Source organism: Suncus etruscus, chromosome 1, assembly GCF_024139225.1.
Source record: "Suncus etruscus isolate mSunEtr1 chromosome 1, mSunEtr1.pri.cur, whole genome shotgun sequence".
In the NCBI taxonomy this organism is placed as follows: domain Eukaryota; kingdom Metazoa; phylum Chordata; class Mammalia; order Eulipotyphla; family Soricidae; genus Suncus; species Suncus etruscus.
The window spans coordinates 44338603-44358530 of NC_064848.1; the positions used below are offsets into that span (position 1 = coordinate 44338603).

At 34.6% G+C, this 19928-nt stretch overlaps 1 protein-coding gene across 1 annotated transcript in view; it reads left to right on the forward strand.

The window, feature by feature from the left end:
* SH3GL2 (SH3 domain containing GRB2 like 2, endophilin A1) overlaps nt 1-19928 on the forward strand; it is a 176531-nt gene that overhangs the window by 105333 nt on the left and 51270 nt on the right. The window contains exon 2 of the mRNA XM_049769383.1: nt 14037-14105. Within this exon, the coding sequence (XP_049625340.1) occupies nt 14037-14105 (69 nt within the window). The remainder of the gene's footprint in view (nt 1-14036; nt 14106-19928) is intronic.

Genomic DNA, 19928 nt, shown 5'->3' on the forward strand with positions numbered 1-19928 from the left:
GTGCAGTTAGAGAAATAACTATACCAACAACTATCACGACAGTGGTAGTGAGTGAGAGAAATATAATGCATGTCTTGAATACAGGCAGGGTGTGGTGGAGGAGGAATATGGAGGGCATTGATGGAGGGACAGTTACACTGGTGAACGGGTGTACTTTTTATGACTAAATCCCAACAATAAACATGTTTGTAATTATGGTGCTTAAAGATATTATTAACAAACAAACTGACATATCATCCAGTGCTCTGGTTTCTGGTTGCTACTGGTTGATAATAATTTGAGCAGATATTTTCCTGGAGAAAGTGTTTTATTAAATATGGGTCTAGTTTTATTCTTATCTCTGATCTTATCTGACTGAAGGTAGCTTTTCTGTTGACAACACTAGACTTATCAGTGATTTCCTTGTCTGTTACTTTTCATAGTCTCAAGTACAAATAGGTATCTATAGGATGATGTAATAGTCTCATCACATCAAAACAAATTTGCTCTTTCAGTGTCCATGGCTCAACAGACTTCTTCTTTCCTATAACCTTTACTTTAAATTAGAATTGGAATTCTTTTATTTTCTTGATGTATACATTCTCATTCTTCATAACTGTTAATTATATCTCTGTTAATTATCCTATTAATTACAAGTGTTAATTATTCTCTCACATTCTTCTTTTTAGTTTCTGCTTGCCAACTCAGCAAACCATTAGCCTATGGAAATCTAGTAATCTGAGTTTAAGAGGTCATTTACAAAAAGGGCATTCTCTGTGTAGGCCATACAATTGAAAATGTAAATCACAAATTCATCTTTAACTAAGAAAAAAATGTTCAAATGCACCCCACTTTGCTTATAAAAATCCTCATCTAAATGATTTCGGGTACATAATGACCTTCCAATGCTTTAAATTACTTGTATTTTGGAAAAGTTTGATTTTTCCTTTAGCCACACTTAGTCTAAAGGAGAAGTATTTTAGAATATTATACTTTATGGTACCATTTCTCAATAATTTCTATATGATATAACTTCATTATTCTAGGAAAAACCGTCAAGGGTATGGAGATGAGGTGGATGTGGCAAATTGGGAAGAAAAAGTCAATTGGTTCTCTCCATACTTTGAAAACATACTGGGAATATAAGAATTATGTTCATGCTTAGATGATATGGGATGCAGTAATTTTTTTTGAATATATGCTTTATCTGTTGCAGCCATATTTTCTATTATATGCATACTAAAGGCATAAAGGACACTTACAGTTCTAATACTAGAAATTTGGATGGAAAAATAAACAGGCATTTAGATGATGGGAGGAGCTTCCTCTTACTTATTTGGCTAAAGATGGTGCCTGCAGTGTGTGTGTGTGCCTCCAGAGTAGGTTGGCTGCAGTGCGTACAGCAAATTTTGCAGTTTGGTAAAGGCCAAGTGATGGGCAGCTTAGTATTCAGGACATTCTACTACCCAGGATAATAAATAAATGCATATGCACTTGTCACTAAGAATTTATTTTTTGTTCAGGATTGTGGGTCTGTGAGTTCTTCATTGCCTGACAGCCAATTATTCATGTACGTACATTCATATTCTCTCTGAAGTCTGGTCGTCATCTTTATTACTTATGGGATGTGTATTTTTCTCTGAGTAGTTTGTTTGCCACATTTAGTACTACAAAATGCAGTTGTAGAACTGAATATGCTTATTAGTAAAATATTTAAGTGTTTTCAAATGACTGTTGACTTCTGTGTCTCTGATTTTTCCTATAAGTAGTGCAAGTATGCTTTTTTCATGTTTCTTTTTTCCTCTTTGGTTGACGCTCAAGGACTATCCTTTACCCATAATTGCTTTTTGTATAGTCTCCCTGAGCACTTTCATTTGTACTTTTGTTTTGCAAATCAAATATTTGGATTTCTTATGTTTATCTATTACCCTGGCTTCTCCCAAGAAATTTATACTCATATATTCCATTTTTTGCTGGTCATATTTATTTTTACTTCAAACTCATCTGATAGGTATCTAATTTCTGTTCATATGTACCTACCACCCATTTCCCAAAACATGAAGCCTAGGAACTATCTTAGAAATCTTGTTTCATTTCTATTTCAAACTAGTCACAACAATGTGTTATTTGATACTTTAAATATTTACTGGGTACAGGTTCAGGGAGATTATTCAGAAGGTTGAATTCCATCAGTTGTACTGCAGGTCATCTAAGCACTATGCAGGGAATAGCTCTCTCCTGCTCTCTCCTGTCCACCAGCCTGCATCACTGGGTGTGAACCACAAACAAATTCCCCAAATGCATGCTTTTCCCCACAGTGCCAAAGCACTCATCTTCTACCTAGATAATTACCATAGCATTCTAAAGGTGTATTTCTCCATTATTAAAATAATTTTATTAGTGCACCAGGTGATGCTCAGGGGTCATTCCTGGCTTTGAGTTCTGGAATCATTCTTGCTGAGGTTTATATGTTTATATTCTCAGAAACCAATTGGATTCTGGAACATTAGTTATATCCCTAGAGACAACAAACCTCTTTCATGTCCCAAGAACCAACAGGACATTTCAGTCAGTCTCCAGCTCCTGATGTCTGAATAGCACTTCGTGCTCGACCTTAACAAGAAATCAAATGACTCCTTGATTGGGATATCTCTAAACATTGTTTGAGAATGTCCTACATTAGTTAAGGTATGCAAATAAGTTATATATACTACAAGATCCAGCAATTCCACTCTCTTGTTTGTTCTAATAAGAAAATAAAAATATTAAATATGTATATTAAACAACATCTAAACAATATCATTACATTAGCACCTAGGTTACTATTTTCTCAAATTCTGTATTCTGGTCAGATACTCATTTACACAGTATAGAAGTAATTTTCAAAAATTCACTTGTAAGGAATCTTAGAACTCTTCTGGTTATCTAACCACAGCCTACTATTTAGAGTATGAGAATAAGGGAACAGAAGCCCAGGGAAATTGTGGGATTTTTTATTCACAAAACAAAAATGGACTTGCCAGCAGTTTTTCTTAACCAGTGAACGTGTTAGGGGTGACTCCCTCTTGCATTGTCCATTATAGTCTATACTATTATTAACAAAAATAAAACCTCAAGGGATTACTTGTACTGTTTTTGCTTTGTTTCTCCCCTTAAGGAAGTTAATATCTGAGCTTTTTATAAGTGGTATTTTATTTTTTAAATTCTTTTTTTTTTAATTATTTTTTTAATTATGAGAAAAATGATGCAAAGAGGACAGGTAAAGTTAGTGAAAGGATAATCGCCCATAAACAGAGTTCTCAGAAGAAATACCCTTGCTGACGCCTAAATATTGAACTTACAGTCAAAGAACATTAAGAAAAATAAGGCAAAACCCATGTATGATTACTTTGTCTACAAGTCCCCAGATTGTAGTACATTATAACATTTCTTAGCAGTACACAAAGCAACCTAAGGCCATGAAATTTATGTGACTCCTTAAACATTGAAGGCATGGTATTTTATTTATATTTTCATGCGCATACATATTAGTTTAAGTTAACATCAAAAGTTTAAGAGGTTTATTTTTTTTTAAGGGTTAGTCAAAAGGGCACAGTAAAAATTGTGTTAGAGTGGCAAATATTGTTTGCATAGGCCCACCAAAATATGGGGGACATGGAAAGGAAAAGCCTAAGTCTAAATACAAGGAGACCCCTACCCCTGATGTTTTCTGGCATAAGACCAACTCTAGGCTCCAGGCAAACTAGTTTATTCAATCCAAGTCATTGTCTGTAGTGCCAATACAGTTTTATTTTTCACGCAGTCCTATTGTTGGCATCAGGTTTCTGTATTAAAGATCCTGGAATCTGCACATCCTCCATTGAAGTCAGGCTGGTGTGGAGTATCCTCTAGTTTCACCTCACAATTAAGGGGCAATACAGAAAGCCCTGTCCAGTAAGCAGGTCATTGTTGTTGTTAAGTCTTCTCAGTGTTAAGGGAAGTCTCTTTTGAGTAGGTCGATGTCAGAGCAGCGGTAGGGTCTTCCCTGGTAGAGGATTGCCTCCAGGTGATGTTATAGACAACCTTGGATGTTTTGTAGATGTCTTCTCTAGATCAGGGGTGAATGGAGAATGTCCATTCTTCTGAGGCCTGTGCCAGGTCTTTATGTCAATGTTCAGGGTGTAAGGTCCCATTGCACTACAAGATTTGTGTGTTCTCAACTCTATTATTTGTATGTATAGTATTTTCCCATTTTAGTGTGCCTATGCAAACAAGAAATAAAGCCACGTGGCAATATTAGAGTATATGGGGGCATAAGAACACATCCAACAATACCCATGACTTGGTTCAAACATAAGCATTAAACTGAGGGATTCTTTCATACCAAATTCCATATTGAACAGTTCACAAAGAGAAGATAAAAAAAAAAGGGGGAGAATCAGCACTGTATAAGAGAATATTCAGCAAAAGTTATAGCTGTCAAAAAAACACACATAAAATGTTGAAAAGACATACGAGTCCTTTCTATGCCTTTTGGAATAGTTGGGTGGGTGTTAACTCCAGGGCACCACTTTGGTCTGTGACTGAGGACTCTACAGTACTTAAATTAAAAAGGGTAAATGAGGAGTAATGATGATAGGGGTTAAGAGAGTTAAAGAGAAAAATGATCTTTTGTAGGGGTGTGCGAAAGGGCATAGTACAAAATGGACATTCTGCATAATAAAACATAATTCAATTATAGTGAGTACTATTAATGTATCTGATGATACATACATTGAAATACATACATTGAAAATATAGACAGGAAAGAGATTACCAGAGACTGCGTCAAGAAGCTGGGAGGGCGGAAGTTCAGAGCCCCACCCAGACCCTCCCTAAGGAGCCGAATGGGGGAAAGCCTAGGGTACCTTCAAGCTCCGCCAAGGGACCCAACTCGCTGGCTTGCCCAGGGAAGCCCTGGAGATCTGGAGCAAGGTGGTAGAGGGGTGCTGGGGTTACCCAAGTCCCGTACCCCCCGTAGGCCTGGTTAAGAAGGCCTCTGGCATGGCGGAGGCCTGCCGAACCCCATGCTGCTAGACTCCCGGCTCCCAGGAAGGAAAGAGCCAAGTTCTTTTTTTAAATGACTGTGAGATATAGAGTTTAAAAGTAATTGATGGTTAAATTTCAATTATACATGACTTCAGCACCCAGCCCTTCACTAATTTCTGCTACCAATTACCCCATTTTTCCTCCTGCCCCTCCATTCGTAAGATAATATTTTTCTATGGTAGATGGCTTAATTCTAAATCTATAGTGTCTATTTTTAGCATTTAGAAAATAACTTCTTTTATTCTTTTCCTCAATTTCAATGACTTTTGAAATAGTCTGTGACAATGTATAAAATTGTTCTTTTTCCTGGGATAGAAATTTTATGAAACTGTTGCCCCCTCATATTTTCTCTACTTACTAAAGAGGAAAATGTTATTTGATGGATAAAAAATATAGACAAGGGTTTAGTGATTTTATTTTTTCACATATTACATAATTAATTTTTTTAAGAAAATAGAACAAGATCACTTAGAAAAGAAACTATAAATCACTGTTTCTCAAAATAGAAGAGTCTACTCTCTGGGAAATAGTATACAGCAAGGCGAAGTACTTTTAGGTGCAGTTGTAGATTGTTTCCTCTTTCTTCACTTAAAGAAGGTCAATTTCCAGGGCAATGCTGAGTGATTTATTTTTTTCTCAGAAAGGGCACTAGACCTTGTAAGTTTTGAAGCTCTGCAATAACAAAGTATATGATAGTACGAGCGTATATAGTATGAACTATCTTTCCAGGGAGGAACTGAAATTGCCTAACTTACTTTTATCAACTCCATTTGAGACATGTATATATGTACATACACATATATATATACACACATATATATGTGATATATATATGTGTGTATATATTTAGATGTATTGTCACCTGGGAAATTTTTAGGTTGGGCAAATAGTGCATAGGAAGCATTAATTTTAACCTCAGTGAGCTATTTTAGAAAATTATTTTATTTGAAAAGTTATTTTTATTTCCTGGTATTCAAAGAAAATAATCATCCTATTGAATTCTTGAGAAAGAGAAAATACTGGCTTTTATATAAGAGAAACTATCCAATTTTATTTCATTATATAAATTTTACTGTATAGTATTAGAATCACTTCATTTTAGATAAACAAAAATAATTCCTTCATGTTAGGAACATCTGATGTTTGAGAATAAAAAAAATAAAATTTTAACTTTGATTCTCATTTTTACAGTACTGTGGCATTTAAGCATTTCAATTTAATGACAGCTGAAGAAAAAACTGTGTGAAACTTCTTTTTCATAAAGTAAATCTACCCTGATTTTTATACATGGGAATGCCACCATCTGGAAAACCTTCTACTTGTATTTAACCAAATACAAAAAAAGAAAATGCTGCTGTAACTTTGAGAATTCTAAGCTATTTTGAATATTTGTTATTCTACCAAGTATTATAACTTATCATTTTTATTTTAGTGTCTTGTTAATAAATTAGGATTAAGAAGTTGGATGAAAAGTGAGATTATGGACTCTTTTTAATATTAGGTGATGTCTCTCATCAAATACTGTGATAATAGGACAGTGCCCCAGGGTTATAGGTAGAATATCATCATTCTAAAGAACTTGTATGTTATCAATGTCTTTTCCTAAAATTAAGTTAGATTTTTTCCCATATTTTTTTTTAGCAAACCCAGATTTCTATTTTTATTTTTTTGGTTTTGGGGTCACACCCAGCAGTGCTCAGGGGTTACATCTGGCTCCATGCTCAGAAATTATCCCTGGCAGGTACAGGGAACCATATGGGATGCCGGGATTTGAACCACTGTTCTTCTGCATAAAAGGCAAACACCTTACCTCCATGCTATCTCTCCAGCACCAAATTTCTATTTTTTAATGAGTAAAGGAAGTTAAGCTAAAATTTTACTTTTTAAATTATCTTTGATGTTTTGTAAATTATTCTTCCATGTATGATTTAGTTATAAAGTTGATATTAGATATTATTTATTTCTTAGATAACAGAAGGATTAAAAGGTTATATGCATTTTTTTTATTTCATAGAAATATCTAGTGCCACTTTTAGCATTGTAATTCATTTATCTTGACTCAGTCCATTAAAAATCACATTAAGTGGGCCTTGTTGATTTAATTAACTTTCACTGAGAATTCATTATATACATAAATATTTTTTTTTGTGGGGGAAGTTGCACCTGGCAGCGCTTAGGGGTTACTCCTGGCTCTACGCTCAGAAATTGCTTCTGGCAGGCTCAAGGGACCAAATGGGATGCCGGGATTTGAACCACCGTCCTTCTACATGCAAGACAAACACCCTACCTCCATGCTATCTCTTCAGCCCCAATATGTGTAAATATCTTATGGGTTGTTTCATAGTGCATATTGACAAGATAATGTATGAGTTTACTTTCTGTACTTTGTAAACTCTTCTATTTTTAAATAAGGAGATGTAAACTAAAATACTTCTATTTTAATGCAAGTAATCATGTAATAGTTAAAGACATTATTTTTTACAATTTTTTACGAAGTTATTTGGAACCAGAGAGACAGTAAAGACTTAAGGCATTTACCTTGCATACAGCCAACTTGGATTTGATCCCTGGCATCACATATGGTCCCCCGAGCACCTCCAGGAGGGATTTCCAATTTCAGAGTAAGAAGTAATTCCTAAGCATTGCCAGTAGAGGAATATAAAAAACACTATGGGAGAGGTATTTTTATTATAAGACATATAAAATGTGGGTCACAAAAAATGTGTTTGTGCAATATACGTATTTATATACCCACATAAATCTATAATATAGACTAAGTTGCATATATAAAAATTAATAGGAGAATGTCGATTATTAATACTAATCATAAGCACACTAAAACAATTATGATATAAAAATTAGAATGGGTAAAATGAGAATTTTTGGGGGGGATCATGTCACATTGTGCTGCTCAGAGCTTACTCTTGGCTCTGCACTCATGGATCACTCCCAGTAGACTTGGAGGACCATATGGGAAGACAGAGATTAAACCATGGTTGACTGTGTGTAAGATAAGCAATTTACCTGGTGTACTATCATTTTGGCCCATAAAATTAGTTTTTTCTATCACTTTTCTATAAATAAAGCATATTAATTAACTTTACTGCATTTTCTTCAATTTTACTGTTGTTAACAAAGTAAAACAACTTTACAAGGGAGACTAAACTTTTAAGAGATACAGAACCAGTATTCACTCATAATTAAGGTTCTTTTTAGTATCGTAAATGTGTAGTTTTTGGTCTTAACTATTTATTCAGCCAAATTATTTGAATATTTTTCAATAGAAAATTGTACTGCAAGCACTGCATTAGGTAATGGAGTTACCTTATGTTTACAAACTAAACATGCTGTATGGCTGTTGCTTTTACCATCTTACCACTCAGATGGTCAAAGACCCTCTATGGTTTTTGTATTCCTCAGGGAGTAGTAGTTCAGGGTTCTAGGTGTGATGTATTTCCTTAAGAATATAAAGGGAATCAAGGAGCTGGAGCAGTGGTGTAGTGGTAGGGTGTTTGCCTTTCACATGGCTGATCCAGGACGGAGCTCGGTTCAATCTCTGGAGTCCCATAAGGTCCCTCAAGCCAGGAGCGATTTCTGAGTGCAAAGCCAGGAGTAACCCCTGAGCGTCACTGGGTGACCAGAAACCAAAACCAAAACCAACCAACCAAACAAAAAGAATATATAGAGAATATAATAACTTTCAGGGATCTGGAAACCCAAACCCCAAAACAAACAAACAAACAAAAAGAATATATAGGGAATATAATAACTTCCAGGGATCTGTAGGAAAGATGAAATCTGAATCAGCATCATAGATTTTTGGTAAAATTTTAAAAAATGGATATGGGAAATAGGTGCAGCCTCAAGGCAGAAGGAATGATACTTTATGTATAGTTAAAAAAAAAAGAGGGGATTTAGATGATACTGGTTAGTGATGAAACAACAAAAAGCAGTGCTGCAAGGCAGTAAATAACTGCAGGTGTGTAAGATATAAATTAATCATTTGCTGTTAAGTCTATTGAATTTCACTTAGGATGTGATTTTTAGACCTTTCTAAAAGATTTGGAGATATAACAGTTGGATCTTTGAGAGCCGAGTAAATGAAACATAATTCAGGGAAAAAACAGAACTGCAGTTAGAAAATGGAATGTCTTTTGCTTAGAGGTGACCAATTATGTGGAGGAGGATGACTCAGTATTCCAAAGCAGTAGAGTGATACTTTGGGCTGATAACAGTGGTCTTTCATGTAAACTGTCTATGATATAAGGGAAAATAGCACATTTTGACTCAGTTCAGTTGGAGGTGAAAGTGATGTGTGAGGTGCTGGAATTAGAACCATGATAAATCATTAATAATATTGTAAACCAAAAAGATAAATGAATTGACTATATATATACACATATCTATTTAAATATTTCTTTTAAAACAATTCTATAGTTGTCCATAATTAGTTTTCAAGTGATTACTATTCAGGTCATCAGCCTTAATTTTGTCTCAATTTTACCTCCTTAATAATATTCATATCGTTCATATTAATACTATTTATTAAAAGTGCATTATAGTTCAGCTCCAGAACTCTCTACTGAGGGTTGGAGAGATAGTGAAGCAAGTAAGACACTTGCTTTTCTTGTGGTTGACCAGGATTCAATCTGTGGTACCTCATATTGTTACCACAGCTTGCCAGAAGTGAGCTCTGAGAAACACCTGAGTGTAGCACCAAAACCAATATTGGTAAATTAAATTTAAATTGTAAAAGAATCCTGTGTGTCAGCTGAAAGGAAGACAATTAAGTCTAAGAAAGAAACTTGGAATTTCTGATTCAATTCTGATATAGACAATATATAGTGTAATAACAAAAATATCAAATAAAAACAGCAAGTAAAATTAGATGCATGTTTTCAGAGTTGTGCTATGTGGGTTCAATAGAAGAATTTTGAATAGACAGTTGTTTTTATATGGTACATGGAGCATACTGGCACATTTTCATGCTTTGATTCAAGCAACTTCTGCTGATATTTGTTAAAATAGGTGATAGGTTTTAGAAATGGCAAGGAAGTTAATTAAAATATGTTAAAAAGCATCAGAAAGATAATACAATGAAAATTCGGCTTTAGGAAATATTTAATGGAAAATAATAGAGTAAACTATTCTTAAATTGTGTTGTTTAAAATAATTATTATTGGACCTATAGACTCGGGAATCCTCTATTTCTCATATTAACTATTGTATAAGGATAGAGATTTTAGCATTTCTAAGAAATGAATCAATCATTATTTGGTCCCTATTTATTTAATTCAATGTCTTGATATAGTAGTTAAATTCTATGTAACTTAAAAACTGAAAGCAATGTAGATAACATGAATATTCTTTATTCTATTATAATTAGATTAAATATTTTTTTCTATTGGCCAGCCAATCAGAGTAATACCACTATTTATATTACCTATCGTTGATTAATGTTTGGTGAATTGTTCCTCTCTGAGTATATCAAACTAATAAGAGAAATTTTTTCTTAATTTCTTTCTATGAGAACGAAGAGGGAAAATTTCAAATTAAATATTTATATATTTATTTATTTTTGTTTTTTGGGCCACACCCAGCAGCACTCAGGGGTTACTCCTGGCTCTGCACTCAGAAGTCACTCCTGGCAGTCTTGAGGGACCGCATGGGATACCAGGATTGAAACCAGTTCTGTCCCAGGTCAGCCACATGCAAGGCAAATGCTTTATAGCTGTGCAATCACTCCAGTCCCCAAACTAAATATTAAATGCTAGTTAACAGATAAATTGGACTGATTGTGAGATATCAGGATTAAATCTAGTTCATAAGTGGTCCGATTATTCCATTTAGCAACCTATTTGAGACAGTAATCTTGCTGTTTAGATGATAGTCTTAAATTTGATGAATAAATTTATGTGTGGTGGGAAATATTAAAAATCTCACAGCTTAGAAATACAGGATAGAGAGGCTGGAGTGGTGGCGCAAGTGATAAGATGTCTGGCTTGTGCGTGCTAGCCTAGGACGGACTGTGGTTTGATCCCTCGACATCCCATATGGTTCCCCAAGCCAGAAGTGATTTCTGAGTGCAGAGCCAGGAGTTACCCCTGAGCATCACCAGGTGTGGTCAAAAAAACAAACAAAAAAATAGAGGATAGGAAATACTAAATTGACCATTGATTTCTTTTATGATGTAGTGAGGGCAACTTTTTCTCTAAATATATAGTCAAACTATGAACTGAGCCCAAGATCTACAAGACTTTCTAATATTAAACTATATAAACTTTATTAATTCATATAATTTTATTGGGAAAATATCACTGATTTATTTAATAGTTCTTTTTATAAGATTGATACTTTGTGATATAATAAGGTCCCTGACCATTGGAGAAAGCTAGAATGAAAAGATGATTGATTTGAAGTTATATATTTAGATTAATTATTTTAGAAGTTAAGGAGATCAATTTTCCAGCTCAAATTTAACTCAAAAATAGATATTTCAAGAACATGTGTCATATGAACTGAAACTTTCATCACTGTGGATGGATAACTGGGAGAAAAACAGCATGAGTAATGCTAAAATTTCTTTGTTCATAGGGACATCTTGTTATCAACGATCTTTAAAGCTCTTTATTTTTCCCTTTATTCTTAAACTTAATACAGCAGTTCAGGTCATATTATTGGCTCTTAAAAACCTTGTGGAGATGTTCTAAACTGAATTCTAGGTCCACTTTACCCTCAGTTTTAGTTCGGTAAAAATGTTTTTAAAAGCATCATTGCAGTACTATTTACAAAAGCCAGAATCTGAAAACAACCCTAGTGCCTTAGAACATATGAGTGGCCAAAAAAAAGGTACATTTACATGATGGAATACTATGTGGCTATTAGGAAAAATGAAGTAATAAAATTTGCTTAGACATGGATAGACATTATTATCGTTATTATTAGATTTTTATGCTAATTGAAATGAGTCAGAGGAAGAGGGATATATAGAATAATTTTACTCATTTGTGGAATATAAGAAAAATAAAAGATAGTATGGTATTAATATTCTGAGACAAGAGATAAAGGGGCAGGAGGATCAGTCTCTGATAGGCATTTTGCCACAAAGAGTGGTGAGTGCATTTAGGGTAGAGAAGGGTCCACTATAACAATGATAGTTGGAACTGCTCAGTTGGATAAGAACTGGGTGCTGAAAGGAGATAAAGTGATATGCATGGTACCCATTTATTAAGAATAATGCAAACGATAGTAGTCAAAAAATTGGAATCAAGGTGTTTAAAGTAATTAATATAATATAATTAATATAAAAAGGAGAGAGAGAACAAAGAAAACTGGCAAAAAGCTGCCAGAAGTAGGCAGTGGGAGGATGGGAGAGAAATTGGGAACTTTGGTGATGGGAAACATAGAATGGTGAAAGGTAGTGAACGTTGTATGGAAAACTAAATCATGAACAGTTTTGTAACCACTGTGCTTATAAAGAGAACTTATTAAAAAAATTCTAGGGACCAGAGCAGTGGTGCAGCAATACGGTGTTTGCCTTGCACGCGGCTGACCTAGGATAGATCATGGTTCGATCCCCCTGCGTCCCATATGGTCTCCCAAGTCAGGAGTGATTTCTGAGGGCAGAGCTAGGAGTAATCCCTGAGCGTCATCAGGTGTGGCTAAAACCCAAAAATAAATAAATTATAATCTAAAAGTGTTTTTAAACACAGACAATTATGCTGACCTAGTTAATTAAGCTGGACTAGTTCTCTTTCTATATATGTTTTTTTAAAATAACTTGGTAGTGGTGTCAGACAAAGCCTGGATATCTGAAGTTGCCTCAGGTTAAGTGATAGGTTATATTTAATAGCAAAATGATTAGAATTAAAGCAAGAATCTTTTTTCACCTTGTAAAGCTAGAGGAACTTTAGGCAGGGAAGGCCAGCACCATGGACAGCTCTTGACAGCTATGGCAAAGAAACCTTGGATTCAGTCTAAAAATTGTATTAAGGTCATGGCTCCTTTTTCTAGGCAAAGGACTATACTTATAAGAAGATGGTTATAGATGCTTAATCTATACAACATTTATCGTTTTCATGTCCAACATGAGTGAAAAATCATGATTCATTATATCAATTGGAATATCTTAAGAGAAAAATCTACGCAATGAGTTTTTGTAAACTCTTAATAAATACTCATTAAACCTTATTTGTATTTTCATATTTCAACACAAATGGGTATGTTTCAATGAGTTGTGCATGTGAAAAAATTTACTATTTTATTTGTACATTAGTGTAGCATGTATGTAAGTGCACATTGATTAGCAAGAAATACACTACGAAATTACATGCAGCCTTAACCTAAAATAAGTTGTATTCCATATCTGTCTGTCTCTATAATTATGGAACATAATAAAAACACTAATAAATTCACTATCTCCTAAGTACCCATTATGCTCATGGAGTACTACTATTATATAAGGACCTAGATAGCTAGAGACAGCTTTATAAGAACATACTTTTTAAGTTATCTTACATGAATCCTAGCTAAGCTTATTTTCTTCTTACCACTTTGATATATGAGTACACTAAGCTGTCAATAGTCTATTAAGGAAGAGGTTGAATAAATAGACATTTTCTACTATGGCAGTATTAAGAAATCTGTTATCTGTGGTGGATGATTATTGTATGATGATGTTATTCCTCAGAAATTTCAAGTGGAAAATGTTACTTACTCAGTAATTACATGATTTGTAGAATAAATAGAAAGAACACTTAGGCGAAACCATAAAATAAATTTGAATTCTTGCTTTACTGCTTACTGTTGCATGGCTTTTGGCTAGTTGTTTAAACTCTGACCATTTTCCACCTACACAAATGAAACTGTTCGCCTACATCAGTTAATGTCTTTAAGATTACACTAAATATTTGTGACATGCTTCAAACTTAAAACACATTTTTGAAAAAAATATTGATGATAGTTACCCTTTCTCCCTTTTTTTTCTATAGAAAGTGAGTGAGAAAGTTGGAGGAGCTGAAGGAACCAAGTTAGACGATGATTTCAAGGAGATGGAAAGGGTAAGTCATCACTTTTTAGTATTGCTTTTATCTGATTGTCCAGAATATTAAGAGAAGGGGGGGGAAGAAAAGGGGTCCTTCTTTATACTGGTGGATTAAAATATATCTTGTTTATCTTAAAAGTACTTTCCTCTTAGTGTGTTTTTAAAGGAGAAACTATTGAGTATTTCTTTTACTAACTTATGAACATATCCGTGAGGAAAGTAAAAATGTATTAAAGGGCCAGAGCAATAGTACAGTGGGTAGGATGTTAGTCTTGCATGCAGTTGACCTAGGTTTAATCCCTGCCATCCCATTTAGACCCTTGAACATTGCAAGAATGACTCCTGATTCTGCATCAAGAAGTAACTTCTGAGCACCACTGGGTGTGAGCTACAAATAAAAAAAATTTTTTATTAAGGGGATGGAGAGTGTACAGTGGGGAAGGATGTGTTTTTTGTCTTTGCAATTGGCTGGTCTCAGCTTCCATATGGTCCCCTTGACTTCACCAGGAATGATCTCTTGAGTGCAGAGCCAGGAATAAACCCTGAATTCTGCTGGGTTTTGTCTGAAAACAAAACCAAAAAAATCAATATGTACTTTTCTTAATATTAAAAATAATTTTGTCATTCCTTTTCCAAATTTGGATAATTTGAAGCTGGTGTTTGAATATGGTGAGGAGAGAGAAAGAATGAAGGTGAGGAATAATCTCCCAAGCGTTTCTAGTCACTGTCTAGTGTTTGCACACCTTCCATGTAAGACTGTCATAATCAGTCTCATGGTGAATCCATGGCTGTGTAGCCTGGGCAAACTTTACTCAAATTTCACTTCTACTACTGCACAAGTGAGTTCATTGCTCCTGAGTGTTTATTTCTTAAAATCAATAAAATGACAATACTATACTTACTTATTTTAATATGTATTTAAAACTGTAAGTCATTTGTTAAATTTTATGAAAAGATAGATTCTTAACATGTAACAGTGGGACAGGGATAGAGTACTTGTTGTGGCCTGAGCCATGCCAGGAGTGATCCTTGAGTGCAGAATCAGGGGAAAGCCTGAGCTCTGCTGTGTGTGACCCAAATAAAAAAATGACAATCCCCCACCCCAAAGTGAAAGCATACTGAATGAAATATACCCTACTTCGTTTTCTCTTATGATGTATGCCATTTTTTTTCACTGTGAACTGTTCACAGCAAATGGTATTTAGGTTTATTGTGAAGATTGGTTTTGCAGATGTATAAATAATTGTTTTAGAATAATGAACTAGAAGTACAAAGCTTTATATAGAAACAGAAAAGATAAAGCCATGTTTGATCAAAAAAATTATAGTGCTTAAGATGTGGAGGATCATAAGTTAGCATAGCCTATTATATTTAGGGTAAAGGAAACAGCAAACAAAAAAGACAGAACCATTTGGGTTCTGGACCTAAAAATATAAAATTTCCAAAGACAGAGCTCACAGTGGCCTGAAAGATAGTAGTATGCCTTACAATGCTGTTGATCTGCATTCAATCTCCAGCACCTACTCATTTAATCTCCTGAGTACTGCCCAGGATGATTCTTGAATACAGTTAAGAGCTAGCACTGAGCAGGGCTAAGTGTGGTTAAAAAGAATAGGAAGTTAAGAGATAGTTGTAAAAATGAGCTATGTGTTATTTAGTTATCTATTTCTTCAGGCTAAGTTTTGAGATTAACCTGACTGAGAGGATAGGTGCCACCTAGTGAAGAGTTTTTAAATGAATCCTGGTCCTAACCCAAGTCTGGGATGTCAGCCTCTTATACCTAATGCCTAAGCCACTTGCCCACTATACTCAAGTCTATGTCGTTGTCTATTTATTCTCTCTTGATGATACCAATTACCACCTGACTTACAACCAAAGCCGTAAACATTACTGTTCCTACTTCTAGAAATAGCATTATATCTTTTCTCATCTACAGCATCTGAGTCTCCCTATTTTCCAAAATAACTTGGCTCTGATTCATCCAAACCCTGTAAAATTGTACTCTTTAAGGAGAGCCTCTGAGTCTGTTCATTTGCCTATTTTTTTCCCAGTCCATTCTTGGAAGGAATTTAGTATATGCCACTAGGACAGTGCCACTTATAAAATTATGGATTAGCCAGAATTTTAGAAATTTAGAACTAAGGAATCAGAATTGAAATCCAGCTTTCATCTTCTGCCAGAGCTAAAGGTAGCAAGTTAAATAGCTCACTGCCTTAGCTCAACAAACTATTTTTTTTATTTCTTAAGTAAATTTAAAATGAACAGGAAACTTGGAAAAACAAATTATCAACAAGCAACCAATTAAGCCTTTGAATACAGAGCAATCTTACAAGCTAATTGAAATAAAATATCTTGCAAATATTTTACTTCAGGCAATGACTATCTACTCTGAGTCTGGAAGAAAGGTTGTTTTTGTTTTCTAGAAAAGTAGTTAATGAGGCTTTTATTTCAAATTCTTGGTATTTCTGAACTACAGTTAATTTCTGCTACTTCTGATTTATAAGTAAATGATATTTCAGTGCAGCATGAAAATTGCTTATTTAATTTCTTTCCACACAATTGTTTGTTTTATATGAGGTTTAATGGCAAAAGTTGTATTCTTTATATATGCTAAAATCGTACTGATGATATATATTCCCATGGTCATTGAAATGTAAATTTTTTTTTTTTTTTTGGTTTTTTTTTTTTTTTGGGTCACACCAGGCAGTGCTCAGGGGTTATTCCTGGCTCCAGGCTCAGAAATTGCTCCTGGCAGGCACGGGGGACCATATGGGATGCCGGGATTCGAACCGATGACCTCCTGCATGAAAGGCAAACACTTTACCTCCACGCTATCTCTCCGGCCCTGTAAATTATTTTTGTAGAATTTTTTCTTAATATACTTATTCACAAAACATTTTAGTTTATTGTTCTCATGCCCGAGAAAGACTCACCTGTCCACAATCAGTTTTGTAGTGATTAAGCATTTGGATTAAGAGAAACTTCAGTTCAGCTGTTTTCTCTAAAGTGCAATTAAACAACAAAATTAAATAAATTAGGGGTTTTCTCGAAGCAGAAATACTGGAAGGGAAAAGTGTGTATTCCTAGAAGTGTTTTCTCTAATCAACTTACTCAACTTTCTCCTGCTGAGATGCAGTAAAATCACCATCTCTGTTTCTGACCCCCTACTTCTTCCCTACCACAGAAGATTGGGTGGGGACCTATTTCTTCAGAAATACAATGCATGCAATTGTTTTGTATTATTTTTAAATGGTATCTTTTGCTTATAGTGGTATCTGTTCCTTACAATCCTTTTTTTTTTTTTTTTTTTTAACCATGGTACAAATTTGTGAACTTGTTTTTTGGAAAGCTATAGATTTTTTTTTCAAGAGTGAAATTGAACTCCCTTTGATACTAAGCATGAACAATTTTGTAAACAGTGCTTAAATAAAGCAATCATATTTTTAAAATATAATAATGGAATTCCTCTGAGGGCAGAAATGCTTAGTATCAATCTTAGAATGTATACTACCATCACCAGTGTTGATTTCCTGCTACTAACAGTTTTTCTCCCATCCACTGTTGCCCTCCTGCCTCTGTGTAGGCATTTTACTCCTACCCCTGTATCTCCCCCTCCTTTTTTGGACACTTTTGCATGCACTCTTATTATTGAAGGAGTACCATGCATATTACTTTCAGCATCCAGTTTTTATACAGAATAATCAGTTCCAACTATCTTTGTCACAATGGAACATTCACTGCCCTAACTGCATTCAGTTAGTGACCTGCCATGGACTGATCCTCCTGATCTCTAATTACAGAAGACTGACTTTGATAACCATGACTGAGCAGAAGTTTTCCTGGATAAAGACCTTGGGGTTCAACAACTAACATGCCCAGAGTCTTCAGTCAATCTTATGACAGTATACTTCATGGTTAGAGACACCCTTTATCTCTTAGGCCAAGGAAATTGCCTTTCTAATTTCTCCAATGTTTACTGCGCCTATGCAAAAAAAATAAACTGCCTTTGCCCCATTTTTTTCTTTTAATTTTATTTATAGCTTCTAGATAGGGCCTCCTGCCATTTTTACAGAACATAGAACATGAGTCATTTTGTTCTACCTCTTTTTCTGAACCTCATCTCTGGATAGTATTACCATACTATTTTTTATTTTTCTTATATCCAACAAATGAGTGAGATTGTTCTGTCTTTCCTCTCCCTCTGACTCATTTCACACAGCATACTCAGGGATTTCTAGTTTGCATTGAACAAATACAAACATTAATCAGTACAGAACACAGTATTTAGTGTTTTGTGGAAGATTCCTTTGGAAAAACCTAATGATGGGTATGTATATTAGTGGAAGTTTTCCCAGAGAGAGGATGCTTGGCCTCAACTCTAAATTTTCTACTATCCTTTATCTATCTATCTATCTATCTATCTATCTATCTATCTATCTATCTATCTATCTATCTATCATCTATCTATCTAGATATAGAAGCAGTGTAGGAATGCACTTCAAGGGTCTAGTAGTCCTCAAACTATGGCCCGCGGGCCACATATTGTATTTGTATCTGTTTTGTTTCTTCATTGCAAAATAAGATATATGCAGTGTGCATAAGAATTTGTTCATAAGTTTTGTTTTTACTATAGTCAGACCCTCCAATGGTCTGAGGGACAGTGAACTGGCTGGCCCCCTGTTTAAAAAGTTTGAGGACCCCTGGTCTAATGCCTCTTTTTGGAGTGTGGAACGTATTCTGGGAAATGATATTTATGGAAACAGAAAGGAATCCTGAGATTGGAAGTATAGCTTTCTATAGGTCACCAAAATTAGAATGGAAATGCTCTTAAGTGGTAGCCTCAGGATTTAAGAAAAACAGGATTTTGTATTAGAAATAAACGTGGGGAAAATGCCATTCTATTTTAGAATGGAAAAGAATGGATTATTTGTAGAGTGGAGAAAAGGCATTTCTTTATTATTATCTTTATTTAGAGTTGGATTCTTTCAGCCAATTCCAAGTGGCTACAATTATTAAATAGAAACTATGGGGAGATAGTTTAAAGCTAAGTCTAAGATGATCTATTTAGTTTTTAGATCTAGTTTTTAAAAAAGACTCAGAAATTTTCTTATTCTCAGCCATGCAGATCTTTAAATTTATGGACATCGAGTCTATGCAACACCTCCATAATTTTAAATTTGACTTCACAGTAGGAATGCATAAAATATTAAGTAAAGTATTCTTTCCTGCCAAGGATGGTTTGGAAACTGATGGCCAGCACAGAGGGAATGTTACATTGGTGGTGGAATTAGTGTTAGAATACTGAATGCCCCAAATAACTATATTATTAATGAATCTGTAAACCACAGGATCTAAGATAAAGAAATTGCTACATTTTAATAATTGTTTCAATAGGAAATAAACTCAGAGAACCCTCTTATTATATAAAGTACACTATTTACCTTCCAAGAGTTTTGTGACAGTAGTTTGTTATTTATATTCTTACTTTTTAATACTATTATTATTCTTAGGATTCTAGTGAATCCTTTCTCAAATAGGCATAGGTTCCAGTGAGCATACCCAACATAGTATTGATCCCTGAGTGCACCTTTGGTGCCTCAAGCCTGTGGTCCTCTTCCCTAATGTGGTGGCAAATAAAATGAAGATTGCTAGAGTTGAAATGGCAAGGATAATGAGACTCCCAAATAAGACACCTGTTGATGTTATTAGGGAACAAAGAGATGGAGAAAAGTTAGAAATTGACTATGCTCTGTCTGATGATGGACATTGGGTAATTCACTTCTTTTCCGGCTATTTCCTAGGTTTTTACCATATATTTTCTGATGCATAGTATTTAGAA